Source organism: Brachypodium distachyon, chromosome 4 (genome assembly GCF_000005505.3).
Source record: "Brachypodium distachyon strain Bd21 chromosome 4, Brachypodium_distachyon_v3.0, whole genome shotgun sequence".
NCBI lineage: Eukaryota > Viridiplantae > Streptophyta > Magnoliopsida > Poales > Poaceae > Brachypodium > Brachypodium distachyon.
In genome coordinates this window covers 3,337,776-3,355,180 of record NC_016134.3, presented here as the reverse complement: position 1 = coordinate 3,355,180, position 17,405 = coordinate 3,337,776, and the positions used below count along the sequence as shown (strand labels likewise).

Genomic DNA, 17,405 nt, shown 5'->3' with positions numbered 1-17,405 from the left:
GCAATGGGCCTCCCAGGTTGGTGCCGTCCTGTGGTTGGCCGAGGTGTGACCGCGTGAGAGACTGAGGGGTGAATGGACTGGGCTTATATGGGCCGGTTTGTCAGTTCAGAGAGTGAGACTAGGAAATGGGCTAGTATAGGCTGGTGTAGGCCAAGTTCTCGTGTAGTACTACCATCTCTTCTGGGCTTCTGGCTCGCTGTCTCGTACTGACCCGGCGGTCGGCGGCGGGGAGCTCGGACACCGTTGTGGCTTTGCGCGCAGGCGGTTCCGAAAGCGGGGAGCCAGGGAGGAGGAGAAGTCCATGAAGATCGTTGTGGTGTTGCGCGAGCCGACCGCGGCGGAGCAGCGCCGGAGGCCCCGAGCGAACTGGAGGGCGCATCGGCGTTGGACGGGACGGCTGAGGCTTTCGGACGAGCCCTCCGGCTTTCGGAGAGAGATCAATTGTTTGGGATTGTTTCGATTTGGACCAAATGGGTATGAGTGGCCTGTCGACACTTCACTCTCACAGGAGGATCCAGCATTGATGCCCCTTTCGAGCACGTGCTTCCTCCAACCGCACCGTGAAGATTGAGCGCGAATGCTACAGGATGAGGAGGAGGTCGACCAATGTTGGAGGCAGAGGTGTTGAAGACGATAGGTACGGGCCAAACAGAATTGCCGTTTTTTCGTCCCCTTAGGCTATAGTCGTAGTCTCGTTGAACAAGCTAGGGGAAATTTTGACAAAATGTTTCGTGTCAAGTGGTACAGACTACAGAGGCAATATTTTCTTGCCAAACGTCAGATTTATTCTGTGTCATAGCCCGGACGTCAAACCGGGTATGGATTTTCATGCAGATGTTGAGTGGACAAAGTCGTTTAATAATATCATAGGTTGCACCTCCATTCGGGGTGGTGAACAATGATGTGGGCAAACTGCCAAACCATAAGTATATATTTCCTAGGTTTGGATTAGTACGAGTTGACTTTGGAATAGGAACTTGATGCCTGCTGGCATTAGAAATTCCAGTCACCTCCTAAGCAACTACCTATCATGATGCGTACTACTGGATGTATGCTGCTATGTACTATACTGCTATATATTGCTACTAGAACTCAGCGACATTAAGGGAATTCAGTTCTTGGTATCTCCCCAACCAGCGATAACAAGTTAAAGAGGATCGTGGGAGCAAAATGGCATTAGCAATTCCAGTTCAGTTCTTGATTCTTGTGACAATTGCATGGCAACTGACAGTTCCCATCCATGGGCAGCTCGATTCTCTAGGTAATTTCCTAAATTCTATACGCTACTTCTCCTGTTCTTCAGTTCTTATCTTTACTGAATAGCTAGTAAAGTTGAATGTTGATTCATTCCATCATATTATGGGAAAGAATATGCATGCATGCTTGAATTCTTAAAATGTTTGCTGTTTCATGCTTGTTGATTTCTGAAAAAAAATACAATGTTCTTGACAGGCTTCATAAGCTCTAGTTAATTTCTGTATGTTTATTCTCCTGCTGCTCAGTTACCTCTCTGAACTTTACCGAACATTTAGTAAAGTTGAATGTTGATTCATTATATGCTCATATGGGAAACAAGATGTGTGCATACTCAAATTGCTAAAATGCGTGCTGTTTCATGCGTGTGGTTTCTTAAAAAAAAAGGTGTTCTTGACAGGCTTCATAAGCTATATGTAATTTGTAATTTCTGTACACTACTTCTCCTGTTCTTCAGTTATCTTTCTTCCTAATGACTAGTAAAGTTGACTATTGATTCATTCCATGCTCCTACGGAAAGAAGATGTGTGCAAATTCTTAAAATCTTGGCTGTTTCATGCTTGCTGATTTCTGAAGAAAAAAATGATGTTCTCGGCAGGCTTCATAAGCATCGACTGCGGCATCCCAGAGAACACTTCCTACAGCGACCAATCATCATCCGGGCTACTATATGTCTCTGACTTTGGGTTCATTGACACGGGGCTAAACAGCAAGGTCAACCCACCGTACAACAAGCGGGACATGGCTGACCGCTATATCACCGTGCGGTGTTTCCCTGATGGCACACGCAACTGCTACACTCTCCGGTCGCTTGTTCCGGCAGGCAAGTACCTTGTTCGAGCTACCTTCTACTACGGCAACTATGACGGGCTGAACATGCTCCCTGTCTTTGACCTCTACCTCGGTGTCAATTACTGGACCACTGTGAACATCACCTATGCCGGTAGAGCATATGTGCTCGAAATGGTGGCGGTGGCACCAGCAGATTACATTCAGGTTGTTACACGACTCCTCACAAACCCCTTTCTCATATTCAAGCAACTACGCTCTAATTTTAGTCTTCTATACAACCATGCATTGCTGCTCTATGAGATATGATTTGCCTTGATCATATGAAAACTAAGACAATTAGCCCAGTCCTGTTATTTTGACTTCAAATGCATAGGTGTGCCTGGTGAACACAGGATTGGGTACACCATTCATCTCTGGGATTGATTTGAGGCCCCTGAAGACTAACCTGTACCCGGAAGCCACTGCTAACCAGTCGCTGGCTCTCCTCAACTTCTTCCGGCCATCAGTCGCCAACTTTGGCTTCAACCGATACCAGTTCTGGGGTTCTGTTGCTCCCATATACAGGTGAGCCAGTTAGCTTGCTAGCTTGGATTGATGGAGTTTATCTTATTATGCACATAATAATGTTCAGGTAACAATTAAGGCGCGCCAACGATTAAAGTAGATCAGGTCAACTTGTCCTAAGTTTATTGTGAGGGTAGCATTTTACATGATGCTGTGGATAAGCTAACTAATTAAATTAAACTAACATTGCAACCACTGGAATATTTCATCTCTCTTTTTTATGCAATTTGGTTGCATGATGTGTACTCTTTCAGTTTCTCTTATCTGAAGCGGAGTAATGAATGATTCTAGTAGGATATGCTCTGCCTTAATTTTTCATCTCATTGTGAATTGTTTCTTTTGTTAGTCTATCTCATAAATATAAATTACATTGCTGTTCAATACCAATACATCTTTATCTGATCTTCTACCTATCCTTGTATGATTTTATCGAAATGTCGTCACTTTTAATTTTTAAATTTGATTAATCATTCCTTTTGAACAACAGGTACCCCTATGATTCCTATGACCGCATTTGGCAAAGGTATGATAATGCTCCTAGCTGGACCAATGTGACAATATCCCAGACTGTCCAAACCTCCAAAATTTCCAACTTCGACGTGCCGTCACTGATAATGCAAAGCGCTGCTACTCCGTTAAACGGCTCTCAGATCGACTTTTCATGGAGTTCAGATCCATCCGTCAATGATAGCAACATGACTTACCTCCTGTTACTCTATTTTGCGGAGTTGCAGCAACTACCAAGCAATGTACTGAGGCAGTTTGATATCCTTGTTGATAATGATGCCTGGAACGGCAGCCAGCATTACACGCCAAAGTACTTGTCTGCAGAGGCTGCATCTTGGACAGTTCATGGGTCAGGTCAACATAGTGTCTCACTTGTTGCCACACCGAATGCCACTCTCCCACCAATCCTGAATGCGTTTGAGATATACTCTGTGCAGCAGTTGACGGGATTCACAACAAATATTGGAGATGGTAACTCGTTATATTGTCCAAAATTTCACATTTTTTATCCTTGCTTAATTTGCTCTGTTTGGTAGGAAATGTGCCTTCAGTTTGATTGCAAGATAGTTTAATGACTCATTTCATCAGTCCTTGTGTCTGATGGTTCTTTAAGAGATCCCCATATAGTAAGTTTGAGAGATTGACATAACATATTTTTGGTATGTGCGTTTGATCAGCGAAGGCCATGATGAAAATTCAGGTGAAGTTTGGTGTAAAGAGAAACTGGATGGGTGATCCTTGTGCTCCTAAAACATTTTCCTGGGATGGCTTGAACTGCAGTTATTTTTCCTCTGGCCCCGCATGGATAACAGCTTTGTAAGTTCCTGGGAATGGGATAGCTTGAACCCAGTTAATTTTGAGAAGAAAAGAAAACCCTAACATTGATGCATACTCGCACAGTAATAAGTACTAAAAATAAAGATACACCTTTATGAGATTGCTGGATTTGCTACAGGAACTTGTCATCCAGCGGATTGACTGGTGCAATCGATGCATCTTTTGGTGATTTAGTATCCCTTCAGCACTTGTAAGTTGTCCAGACCATCATACAGTTTTTGTGCTAAACAGAAGAAATTAGGCCCCCTTGGTGACAGATACACATTTGCATGTACATATCGTAGTTGTTGTAAAAGTAATAGAGATAGGTTGTTTCCCAACCAGCCGTGCCATGGTTCGAACCCAGGTGGTGACCTTTCCCTTCCAGTCTTCTCTCTTCACCATTGGGCCCGAACCCAGAATATTATAATTGTCTCAAGTCAACTCTGCATATCAGAAATCAATTTATAGTTTTAAATTTATATATTTTTTCCTTCTTATTGTAGCTTTTGATTACATTCATAAGCATGAAGTGCAATTTCAGGAACCTTTCTAATAACAATCTCTCCGGTCCAATACCTGACTTTCTAGCACAAATGAGATCGCTCAAACTCCTGTAAGTGCCCGTGTTCATATGGCATCGTGAACATACTCTATACAATCATTCATGACGTTGTTTAGTCTGTATCTTCCAGGGACCTGTCAAGCAACAAGCTTAGCGGACTGGTCCCTGCAGTTTTGCTACAAAAGTCAGAAAATGGATCCTTATCATTAAGGTTGCATTAAGCCAACTTACTGATTCCACTTGTTAATTTGCTTAAACTTGTACGATGACTATACAATTCTCCACATTTAACAAATTTAGTTATTATACTGCTTTGGTGCTAGGTTTGGCAACAATGATAATCTATGTGAAAGTGGTGCTTCTACTTGTAAGCAGAACAAGAGCAGCAACAAAACTACAATAATAGTCATCGCGACAGTTATTCCAATAGCAACAGCAACTCTAATGTTCATTGCAGCTTTTATTATCCTTCACCGAATGAGAAACAAACAAGGTATGGCCATGGTTGACACCATCAATCTGCATTAAACTGAACCCTGTTTATTGCGTCACACAATGTGATATTTTGCCAGCTTCGCGGATGGTGTACAACTCAAGGCCAAACAGCCCCCGAGAACAGTCGACTTTATTTGTGAACAGGAAGTTCACATATAAGGAGCTGAAGCTTATGACAGAAAATTTCAGAGAAGAAATAGGACGAGGAGGATTTGGAACCGTCTTCCTCGGCCACCTGGAGGATGGAACTACTCCTGTTGCTGTCAAGATATGCATGCAGAAAACTTCGCATGGTGACAAGGAATTCACAGCTGAAGTAAGCTGTACCTTCCATTGAAGTTGGTACCCTGCATTTTACTTGGTTGAAAGCTACAAACCCAGCCTGTACTGCACTTTGCAGGCTCAACACCTGGGGAGAGTTCATCACAGGAACCTGGTCTCATTGATTGGCTATTGCAAAGACAAGAAGCACCTTGGCCTCGTGTATGAATTCATGCATGGAGGTGACCTTGAAGACCGTCTAAGAGGTGTATCAAGTAGCACTAGCTCAGGTTGACACCGTAAAATCTCTCTTTTATTAAATTTAAACTATTCTCAAACTAATTGTTTTAATACAGTTGTCACAAATGGAATTTGATTTAGAAACTTAATTAAGCAACTACTACCTTGAATTTTAGTCACAAGCGAGGCCTTTGCTGTTGCTCCTCTTACTTGGCATCAACGCCTCAAGATCGCTCTGGATTCTGCACAAGGTTTGGTATCACCAGTTCACCATTGGCATCTAACTTTTAGTTCTTGCTGCTTCCGTTTGACCGTTTTTAATTAGCCCATCACTATCTAGTTGATTAATTGCTCAATTTTATGTCTGCAGGATTGGAGTATCTGCACAAGTCATGCCAACCTCCACTGATCCACAGGGACGTGAAGACCAGGAACATCCTCCTGACCGCAGATCTTCAGGCGAAGATCGCTGACTTTGGCCTGACGAAGGCGCTCACCGGCGGCGAGTTCGTCACCCATGTGACCACCCAGCCAGCGGGCACCCTGGGGTACCTTGATCCGGAGTATTACAACACGTCCCGGCTCAGTGAGAAGAGCGACGTGTACAGTTTCGGCGTGGTGCTCCTGGAACTCTTGACCGGCCTGCCTGCGGCTGTCCCTATCTCAGCGACCGAGAGCATCCACGTCGCTCAGTGGACGCGCCAGAGGCTCGCCGAAGGGTGCGGAGTCGAGAACGTCGCCGATCCGAGGATGGGTGAGTCCTACGACATCAACTCGGCCTGGAAGGTGGCGGAGCTGGCGCTGCGGTGCAAGGACCTGCCGTCACGGGAGCGGCCCGCGATGTCTGACGTTGTGGCCGAGCTCAGGGAGTGCCTGCAGCTGGAGGCCTACCGTGTAGCTACGAGCAGCAGCAGCAGCAGTGGGTACCACAGCTCGGCCGCCTGTAGTAGCAGAGGCACTACCGTGGTGAGCAGTGTGAGCATGGCGGGCGATGATCGCCGGTGGCAGCGGGGAACTGGCTCCAGCGCCGGTGACACTAACGATATGAGTGTGGTCGGTGCGGAGAAGCTCTTGCACGACGGTTCGCCCGCAACTCACGTTGGTCCTGCACCAAGATGAGACCAACTCCGTTTCTCTCGCGTCGCTGAAATTGTGTGATTCCCTCCTTCGCCATCGCAGCAGTGTCACTAAACACCTTCCCAGCAGTGTCACCGGCGTTGCAGCTCGAAGGATTTTTTTTTCATTATTTTCAGAAGAAGGAAGTCTGGACGTTTGGAAATGTGTGATTCTAGCCCAGTCGATGCTAAATTTATGGCTTGAAAGTTGTCAGCGTTCTTCTGTTTTCTGAGGACGCCTAAAAAGCAGTGTTGTTAGTGTTAAGGTTGAGAGCTTGTTGTGCCTAAGGTGAAAGCTTGGTGAACATAGTTGAAAGTTTGAACTGTTAGAGTAGAAAGTAACAAATTCTTTAGGAGCCAAATGAACAGGAAAAGATGGTGACTTCTAAGTTTATTTTCCTTCTTTTAGCTCCCACAGATGTTCTGATCACTTGGTCTTAGATCAAAGTAACTGTCACATGCACCGACTAGAGAGCAACATGATGCAAGGTGCTGAAGGTGATGCCTATAAAATTAAACTGGTTTATCCTTAGCACCAGTGTTAGTGTTTATTTCTTTGCTAGAGGTGCCAAGAGTCCTAAACAAATAGGCACCGGTGCTTAAGCAAAAAACAGTTTACTTTTTCTAAGCACCACATTAAACACCATGCGTGTTGGGTTATCTCTAGTGAAAACTCGCGCTCGGTGCGAATTTCCAAACTGACATCGTAAACCATTGAATCAAAAGTGCAGGGTTCATATTAAAGGTGGAAAACCCCAACCATTTAAACTCAATGATAACAGGTTATGTGCAAAAGTTCGTTTAAGTGGCTAGGGGGTCATGTGACTATTCCCAAGAATTTGAACTCCATGTTCGTATGTTACTTAAATTGAAAAGAGAGAGTACCCGATCAAAAAGAAAAGAGAAAGTAAATTTCAGATAGGACATGATAAATCGATGGGAACAAAAAGTACAAGGTGAAGACAAAGAAAGTGTTTTTAGTCTCTCGACTATTGCCAATTAGTTTTGGTCCATGAAATTAAGTACGATAAATTCTTGGTCCCTCAAGTGTCAAAACCTTCTACATTTGCCCCTTTGCTCAAATAAAAGCGATTTTTGATGATATCACATATGTGGCAAGCCAGTCGACACAAAAGTTTAATATTCATAAATGTGTTGCATAATCAGTGAATTCGGCAAAATTCAAAAGTTCAGTTGGCTATTTCTCCCTCCGATTATTACTAACATTTATAGATTATTACTCCCTCCGATTCAAAATAAGTGTTGCAGCTTTCAACTAGACTTATTTTGGATCGGAGGTAGTACTAAATTTCCTCCCCCACTTCACTTTTCCTATTTTTTCTTTATCTTCGTCGTATGTTTCCACAAACTCTTTGGAACTATTTTTTCATGTTTTTTCTCTAAATTTGAAGCTATTTTTGCCTATTTTTCTTCAAATTGATTGAGTTAAGAAAACATATTTTTGCTTTTATCTTTTTGCATGATTTGTTTTTCTGACGGTCTGCCACATGAACAAAAGTGCCACCACAATACCATGCCATCAATCGTTAAACCGTTTTCAATAGGACAAACGACCAAATGTAGACCGTTTTAGCACTCAGTCCCAATTGATGGACTAAAAACAATAAACGTCGCCTATAGCAATAGTAAGGGGCAAAAAACAATATTTTTCTAACAAGTATTAAAATAATAATACTCTTTGTGCATAACATACCATGTATAAATTACCAATAAATGATGAATTAATCGATGTCAATTTTTCTTGTTTTGAAGATACTACAAACTCTCCACACGCATGCAGTAGATCATATCGCACCATCTTTTTTTTTGCATGTGTACTTAAAAAACCATATCCTGTACTTTTACAAACAACTTCTACCTCCAGACTTCCGGAGCACATCGCGAGCTGTACCTGTTTGTCGTACGTGCACGCAGGCAGTAAGGTACATGTACGTACGCAGCTCTCCGAATTCTTAAACCGCAGGTACTCTTCTCGCTTGACTGCTGACTTCTGACTTGTGATGCGACCCCTCGAAATTCCCGGGCGTTATCTCCGCAGACTACTCAAAACACTTGCACCGCACGTCGTTGACCTGCGCAAATACGAATGTATCTATCTATACATAAAAAAACGCGCCACTACACACGAGTACACGACACCAACATTAATCCCGAGTTTCCGACACCACCAACCTCGCCGGCCGGCCGGCCGGCAGTAAGCCAGCTGTAACGTACACCAAATGCTTTGACCTGAGCTAGTAATCTCTACACACTTAACAGCCGTCAGCCGGCCAGGAGAGCAAAACGTACCAGCGTGTCGCAGCTAGCCATGGCGTCCGCAATGGCAACGACGGGAAGCCATCGTCGGCAGCTGCTCCTCATCTTCGTCCTGACGTTCTACTTCTTGTCTTCCGAGCTTCGCGTCGTCCATGGCCAGCCCGACACTCTCGGTACGTACTGATCGAACATGTCCTTGATAATTTCTACCAAGAAAGCATGCATCTTGCTCAGTTAACGAGCTGCTTTGGCCGGCTTTGGCAGGGTTCATCAGCATCGACTGCGGGACCGCGGAGGGCACGAGCTACCCGGACGAGTCCACCAACGGCCTGAGGTACGTCTCGGACGCCGGCTTCGTGGACGCTGGGGCCGGGGCCAACGCCGGCATCAGCCCGCCGTACAGCGATCGGGGCCTGGCGCCGCGGTACCTCAACGTCCGCTACTTCTTCGCCCCCTCCGGCGGCTCCGGTGGCGGCAACAACCGGAGGAGCTGCTACACGCTCCGGGGGCTAACGCAAGGAGCCAAGTACCTGGTCAGGTGCAGCTTCTACTACGGCAACTACGATCAGCTCAGCAGGCTCCCGGCCTTCGACCTCTACCTCGGCGTCCACCGCTGGGCCGCCGTGAACGTCACCGCCGCCGACGACACCTACATCCTCGAGGCCGTCACCGTGTCGCCCGCCGAGTTCCTGCAGGTAAATTATATGCATCGACACGGAACATTATTCGTTTCCGGCGAAGCTTTTGGATGAACTGGTTGGTATATATGGAACGTTTTTTTTTACCTGACTGTATTTGATTTTCAGGTTTGTCTGGTGGACATTGGGTTGGGGACGCCGTTCATCTCCGGGCTTGACCTGAGGCCGCTCAGGGCGGCCATGTACCCGGAGGCCACCGCGAACCAGTCGTTGCTCCTGCTCAACTTTCGCCGGCCGACGGCGAGGTTTGCTTTGAACCGCTACCACTTCTGGCGGCCGGCCAGTTCCTATAGAGTTTTCAGGTGAGTCATAAGAAACCACAATGAAATTAACTGTGTTCCAAACAACACCAGATCGACCTGAGTTTTCTATCCTTGACTTGATTGTAACACTTGGCTCATGCTGCACTTATTTATGTAAAGAGCTCGTATTATCAATTGCAGACACCACACTGGAAGAGTGATCATCAATCTCGAACATGGTTTAACTATTATCATTGTTTTAGGAACATCAAGCACATGGTTTAAATATTATCACCTGTCTCAAGTTCCAATAGACACTAACATGTATCTCTCCGTGAAATGCGATCTAACTGACGGCTGGCATTGACCACCGTGACCTGTCATAAAAAGGATTATCACTATGAATTGCTGCTAGATTTAAATTGCTGGAGTCCACTGCTAACTAACATGGCATCCTTTTATAATGCTGAACCAAATGCAACATCTTTTGGTCTATCCAGAATCATTTTCGCTGACCAATATACTAGTAACAAATTGTCGATTCATCAGACACATCTGGTGCGAATTTCTCACACTGGGTTTTGTTTCTTGCAAACAAAAGGTATCCATTTGATTCGCACGACCGCCTCTGGCAGAGCTACGGCGATGTCACTGCATGGACCAACATAACAACAGCAACTACCGTGGACATAAAAAACTCCAGCAGCTTCGACGAGCCGTCCGTGGTACTGCAGAGCGCTGCCACTCCGGTGAACGGCACCCAGCTCGACTTCTCATGGAGCCCGGACCCCTCACTGAACAATGACAACAATAGCACAGCTTACCTTCTGCTGCTCTACTTCGCGGAGCTGCAGAGGCTGCCAAGCGGCGCGCTAAGGCGGTTCGACGTCCTTGTCGACGGCGCCTCGTGGGATGGAAGCCGGAGCTACAGCCCAAAATACCTTTCTGCAGAAGTTGTGGAAAGGGTGGTGGTGCAGGGGTCAGGCCAGCACACCGTCTCACTTGTCGCCACACCGGACGCCACACTCCCACCCATCCTGAACGCGTTCGAGATATACTCGGTGCGGCAGACGGCTGAGCTTGGGACGAATAATGGAGATGGTACCCAACACTGCTCCATTAGCAATGATCTTAGTTCGGGTTAACATTTGCATGTCCAATTTTTGAATTAGTTGTTTGGATAGTCAAAGCAAGACTTCTGAAATACCTTGTCTTTTTTCATATGGCAGCTGAGGCCATGATGGCAATTCGCACCGCTTATGCGCTGAAGAAGAACTGGATGGGTGACCCTTGTGCACCGAAAGCATTTGCCTGGGATGGCTTGAATTGCAGTTATTCTTCATCTGGATCTGCACAGATAAAAGCTATGTAAGTTATAGATTTGCAAGCATCAGAAGTAATGTTCAGAGTGCAGAAGAACTGGCTGCACTGAAAGATTAAAAATAAAGCTTTGTTCCATGTCTACTTACTAATCTACTATGGGATTTGCTACAGAAATCTGTCCTCTAGTGTGTTGACCGGTGCAGTTGATCCTTCGTTTGGTGATCTAAAATCTCTACAACACTTGTAAGTGCCAAATATCATCATATTCATCACACAACATATTCTACTTCTAAGCTATAAGCCTATAAGTTGCAGAACCCCTTCAGTTTCTCACAACATATTTCGCAGATAATTTCGCTTACAGAAAGTCGAAAACTAACATAAAACTTAAAATTTACTCATACAATAATAAGAATTTCAATTTCAGGGACCTGTCCAATAACAGCTTGTCAGGTTCAATACCTGTTTTTCTAGCGCAAATGCCATCACTCACATTCCTGTAAGTATAGTTGTTCACTTCAATTCACTTTACAATATATTGCATCCGTATATTAAAAACGTACTGGTTTCCACAGTGATTTGTCAAGCAACAAACTGAGTGGACCAGTTCCTGCCGCTCTACTACAAAAGCATCAAAATAGATCTCTTCTATTAAGGTTTGCATAGCTATCCATTTATACTCTTTTTGCCACAAAAAATGTATGAGCCCACAGTTGTAAGATCTTTCCTAAAGGATCCCATGGTCAATGAATTAAAAAAGAATAACAACTGCTACTTCACTAATGCCTTAAACAAGTACAGTTACCCCATTTTCTTGTTCCAACTTCCAAATGTATATAATTCAGACATCGTTGCTCTAATGCTAGGATTGGTAACAACGCAAATATCTGTGACAATGGTGCTTCTACATGTGATTCAGAGGACAAAGGAAAGTACAGAACACTCGTCATTGCAATAGCTGTACCAATAGCTGTAGCAACTCTACTGTTTGTGGCAGCAATTCTTATCCTTCACAAAAGAAGAAATAAACAAGGTAACATTTCATCAAGGAAACCACCAAATCCATAATAACTACATATCATTTATATAATACCAGTTGGGTTGATTCCAGATACATGGACGGCACACAACACAAGGCTTAATAGCCCCCGGGAGAGGTCAAACTTATTTGAGAACAGACAGTTCAGTTACAAGGAACTGAAGCTCATTACAGGTAACTTCAGAGAAGAAATAGGGCGAGGAGGATTTGGTGCCGTGTATCTAGGTTATTTAGAGAATGAAAGTACAGTTGCTGTCAAGATCCGTTCAAAAACATCTTCTCAAGGGAATACAGAGTTTCTAGCTGAGGTAGTCTGTTAACTTGAAATATATTAGTTGTTTGCTTAAAACAAATGTTCTTATTGCAAGTTTCAGTGCAGGCTCAACACTTGAGTCGAGTTCATCATAAAAACCTGGTTTCCATGATTGGTTACTGCAAGGATAAGAAACATCTGGCCCTTGTCTACGAATACATGCATGGAGGAGACCTAGAGGACCGCCTACGAGGCAAGTTAGTCTGTTGCTGAAAAAAACTCGCTTGTAGGCTTTAGGCACCTCATTAGTTCAACATAGTATATCAGTCCTTACTAATTTTTAGTATCCATCATTTCAACATCTTCAGTTACACGAATTAACAGATTTTTGGCAGCCGAGTTTTCCAAAAAAACAAACACCTTTTACCTGATACAAATTGTGGCAAAACTACACCTATACCGCACACATTTTTTGCCACCCACTTCCTATTCTAAGCTTTTTCTGGCATGATTTGTGATACGCCTGTCACAGGAGAGGCCTCTGTTGCGACGCCCCTCAGCTGGCATCAACGTCTCAAGATTGCTCTCGACTCTGCCAAAGGTTTGTATGATTGTACACATCTCAAATTTTCATATAGCACCAAGAGAGTAAATCATGATATATAGGACTACTACACACATGATGTACTGACTCGATACTTATATCAATTAAACCTGGTAAAACCTCATATACCTCTGACCAAGTTTGGCTAGTTTTAAAATTTTACATAATCCTTAACCTGGTACCTGGATACAGGATTGGAGTATCTACATAAGTCCTGCCAACCACCACTGATCCATAGGGATGTGAAGACAAAGAACATCCTCCTATCTGCTAACCTAGAGGCAAAGATATGTGACTTTGGTCTCTCGAAGGTGTTTGCCGATGAGTTCATGACCCACATCACTACCCAACCGGCAGGTACCCTGGGGTACCTTGACCCTGAATATTACAACACATCCCGGCTAAGTGAGAAGAGTGACGTGTACAGCTTCGGAGTTGTATTACTGGAGCTCATAACTGGCCAGCCGCCTGCAGTCGCGGTCACTCACACAGAGAGCATCCACATCGCGCAGTGGGTGCGCCAGAAGCTCTCGGAGGGTAACATCGAGAGCATTGCTGACTCTAAGATGGGGAGGGAGTATGATGTCAACTCAGTCTGGAAGGTTACAGAGCTGGCACTGCAGTGCAAGGAACAACCATCACGGGAGCGACCAACGATGACAGACATTGTGGCTGAGCTCAAGGAATGCTTGGAACTGGAGTTGTCTCGCGGAATGGGCAGTTACAGCTCAGTCACCAGTGGTGCAAACAATCTCAGCGCAACCAGTGCTGACTTGCATAGTGATGCTCAAGGAAGTGATCTGAGACAGCAAAGCGTGCTTGAGCTGGGACAGGTTGGCGATGCATCCGCGACTCGCATAGGTCCCATACCAAGATGAAGACCAACCATTAATTTTTTATTGAACTGTAATCTTGTATATAAGTAGGTGGTGTATCAGAAAATTGTATGGTTTCTTATTTGAGTGTTATTAAACAAGAAACAAATCTCCATGCTCAATAGACTACATACATGAAGGCTGTGAGTGTGTGTGAGAAATGGAGGGTGCATTTTACGAATGGAGCTAGACATCTTAACAACTCATCAACGTCTCTATCAATAACCTCTAAACCGGGGGGAAAAGTTCAGCACAGACTGCAAAAGAATGGAAATCAAGAATCAGCAACCTCTGTTCCAGCTTGACATGGTTTTCACTTTTCAGATCGGGAAGTTTGATGTGAGTAAGATCTTTGTATTACCCTTCTTGTTATAATGTTACCGAGCCAGCGACGAGAAGGAATATATTGGTATCTTATCAGGTATTCCAAGTTGCAGTAAGTTATAACGATCCTTATAAACGAAATTGGTAATATATCAATAGTACTGTAAACAGTGTTAAACACAGAGAATTCCTTAACTGATGTGAACCACAGTTTAATGAATCAGCTTCTTCTATAGCTCATTTTAGGGTGTGAAATTCCTTTTTATTTCCTACTGAACACGGTTTCCCAGTTCATCTGTAAACTACATAGCACGGCAACTACATAGACATCCCATAGAAATATAGAATGCCCAATCTCTACGTAGGACAGATGATAATATTTCAGACACGGACTAGTCACAATGCAAAATCGAACCTGACGAAGCATTAGCTCTTCCGCGTAATTGATTAAATCGCCACCTTCTCGAGGCGGGCAGGACTACAGAGATCATCAAATAACACACATTTTCGGGGATTCTGAAAGCGCCCGCCCCAAGGAGATTAGATCAGCATACAAGATGTCTAGTATAGTCACTAAGCGGGAGGAATCTTACAGTTACGCTGCGGCCATTCGGGGGCTCACTGGCGATAGTGGTGGCGTTCAATGGATCTGGTAGCTCGCAGCCACCGGGGGTAGGCGATGCCGCGACGGGATGGGGAGGCCGACAACGGCGACGAGTTCTTCTTTTTGGGGGACACCGGCGGCGAGCAGATATTGGGAAGGAAAGGCCCATCCGATTATCCGAGAGAGTTTTTTTTTTACAAAATCCGAGAGAGTATTTTGATAGGGTATTTTGCTACACTTTTTGTTTGCAAGAAGTTTAGTCCGAAGTTTAATTCTCAGCCAAAAAACTATGTCCAATCGGTTACTTCCCTCAACTTTCGTTACATTTAGGCCCGTTTGAAACACAGGAACATAAAACATAGAAATAGGAAAAATCAGAAGAATAGGAAAGTAATCCAAGTGAAAAAAACAGAGGAAACTTTTGTAATAAGCCGTTTGGAATGCAGGAAACAACAAAACACATGAATTCATGAAAGGGTAGATAACGTGGTTTTTAGTAGATAAGCACATCAAATGTTTTAATGCAGAATTTCACACATAATTTTTTCCAAAACCATGTTGACATGTTTTTTTTTCACAAGTTTCTCAAAATAATAATTTTACATACAAACCTATAAGGATTCATATGTGAGAGATTTAAGTAACACCATCTTCTTGTCCACATCATTTTACTTATCTCCAGATAATGCAGCACAAAAATGAGAGGCTCCCTAAAAAAACAAAAAACAAAAATGAGAGGCCGATTAGGTACTTGATTTTGCAGTGCGGAGTGCTAATTGCAATGATGACGCTTGATGTGCCTCGGTCGTACGCAAAGATGGAGAAACAAGAAGTTGGAGTGGATTTTTTTTCTTTCCTGTGTTTTACTCATGGAAGTGTCGTTGAAGGAAACTTTCCTGCACATTTCCTATGCCTGTTTCCTGCGTTCCAAACGGCTACGAAGGACTGATTCTTATAGGAAATGAATTCCTATGCTTTTCCTATGAAATTCCTTGAAACCAAACGGTGCCTAGTCCGTTTTGAACCCTAAAATCTCTACAACCAGATAAATCACTTTCTTTAGTGTTTTTAGTGGTGACGTGTCATATCTCAGGCGGATTTAGAGTTGATTAAAATCCATTCACTCCTTTTGACCTGATGGCATGGCGAGTTCAAACACCAGGAGAGCACATGGAACATCGGTAGGCTCGGGGTTCGTGCTATGACAAGCCATGCTCGAAATCGGGTCTTGAGAAAACTTCCCCGTCTTATCCGCACATCTCGTTAGCGACGTGAAGCTAGCCCCATGGTCGCTTGAGATTGGTCAGTGGTGGTCCAAGACAGTTGGCGATGGCTCCAGGCGCAAAGGTACTACATACATGTGGTGAGGAAGCAAGGGAAAAACAGACAAGGAGCTCACCTGAACACTCCTGGCAGTCAAAATCAACGAAGGAGGATTGCACCGACGGCTTCATCGGTGACAATTGACGGTGAAGCATCGAAGGGCACGCAATGCATGACCACTTTGTTGCTCTAGGTGCTTAGGGAATTCTCGACATATCAACAAGATGGTGTGAAACCTAAGGAGTAGGGAGGCAGGTGAGAAGGGACGGGGCTTCGCGGTTGAGGAGATCGAGCACGACCATGCGAGGCTAGAGCTGAGATAGAAAGCCTGTGTGGTGTCGATGGAATCCTCTAGTGATGAGGCTCCCCTCCACACAGCGGAGCTCACAAAGCATACTAAGCTTAGCTTGGGCAGCAAGGGGGCAAAGAGATGCATGGTGGCCGCGCTCCGAACATTTCCGGTTAGCTCTAAAACCGTCTTAAATCTGCCATGTTAGCACAAAAACAGATGATTATAGGATTTTAAATTTCAAGATCCTAGCTAGACTAAATAGGTGTTCCGGTTTAAAGAATTTTAAGGTTCAAATAAGACTAAACGGAAGTTCAAAGCATAACCGGGCGGACGCGTACTTTTTAGGTGAAATTGATTTTTTTTTGTTTTAGTTGTGGTGAAATGACAATGGGCCGAAATGTGTATGTAGATGGAAGATTTCTGCCTACACTAAATATACGATCCGGTCAAAATTGTATCAAAATGCTCTCTCGGCCATCTATAAACATATAGATGGAAGATTTCTGCCCACACTAAATATACGGTCCGGTCGCCCAGGACCCGGGTTCAGCTCATCGTCTCTTTCTCTGTTCTAAAAAAAAAAAAATCTCTCTCTTGAGAGAGAAAAAAAAGCTCGTCGCCGATGCCTCCCTAAAAACGGAACTCGTCGCCGGTGCTTCTCTTGCCGCCCGCGGTGTCGGCCTCCCCATCTCATCCGCCACCATCGACATCGCCGGTGAGTCATACTCTACTCCAGAGGCATGCGCCAACTATCTTGGTGCCGCAAGAAAGAAATTATGAGGTCCCCCCTTGCAGACAAAAAGGGGAAGCCGCTCCACAGCGTAATTTCTTACTGCTTGAGTTGCTGCCTTTTGTGTTGATCTGATCTCTTTTTGAGAGGGACGTTTCAGATTCCCGGAAAACGTGTGTTCTTGCCCTACCCGTCCTTGGAGTGGGTGGGGA

At 44.4% G+C, this 17,405-nt stretch overlaps 2 protein-coding genes and 1 long non-coding RNA gene across 9 annotated transcripts; 2 read left to right on the top strand and 1 right to left on the bottom strand.

The window, feature by feature from the left end:
* The first annotated feature begins 36 nt into the window (after positions 1–36).
* On the top strand, positions 37–7,017 carry LOC100841995 (probable LRR receptor-like serine/threonine-protein kinase At1g05700). Its single transcript, XM_014902772.2, has 14 exons — positions 37–637; positions 748–1,261; positions 1,853–2,250; positions 2,420–2,610; positions 3,098–3,588; positions 3,795–3,933; positions 4,073–4,144; positions 4,478–4,549; positions 4,629–4,709; positions 4,822–4,991; positions 5,071–5,309; positions 5,394–5,544; positions 5,671–5,745; positions 5,865–7,017. Exons 2-14 carry the CDS (start codon positions 1,171–1,173, stop codon positions 6,611–6,613), a joined length of 2,919 nt encoding a protein of 972 aa, XP_014758258.1. The 5' UTR covers positions 37–637; positions 748–1,170; the 3' UTR covers positions 6,614–7,017.
* Positions 7,018–8,305: 1,288 nt separating this feature from the next.
* LOC112272515 lies at positions 8,306–16,630 on the bottom strand. Of its 7 annotated transcripts, none has more exons than XR_002966468.1 (10): positions 16,248–16,630; positions 14,838–15,558; positions 14,660–14,760; positions 11,296–11,646; positions 11,034–11,175; positions 10,651–10,937; positions 9,944–10,203; positions 9,672–9,871; positions 8,920–9,575; positions 8,308–8,702 (listed from the first exon to the last, which is right to left on the bottom strand). It is a non-coding gene; the product is annotated as an uncharacterized LOC112272515 (long non-coding RNA). The 7 variants fall into 7 exon arrangements; XR_002966466.1 differs by having other exon boundaries at positions 8,308–9,575; positions 9,944–10,035; positions 10,122–10,203; positions 16,248–16,628; XR_002966471.1 differs by having other exon boundaries at positions 8,306–9,575; positions 11,296–11,372; positions 16,248–16,629.
* Positions 8,925–14,101, top strand: LOC100841691 (putative leucine-rich repeat receptor-like protein kinase At2g19210). The gene is made up of 13 exons (XM_014902247.2): positions 8,925–9,059; positions 9,151–9,581; positions 9,693–9,886; positions 10,428–10,927; positions 11,056–11,194; positions 11,321–11,392; positions 11,577–11,648; positions 11,725–11,805; positions 12,016–12,182; positions 12,261–12,496; positions 12,568–12,694; positions 12,974–13,042; positions 13,238–14,101. Exons 1-13 carry the CDS (start codon positions 8,939–8,941, stop codon positions 13,921–13,923), a joined length of 2,895 nt encoding a protein of 964 aa, XP_014757733.1. The 5' UTR covers positions 8,925–8,938; the 3' UTR covers positions 13,924–14,101.
* Positions 16,631–17,405: the final 775 nt, after the last annotated feature.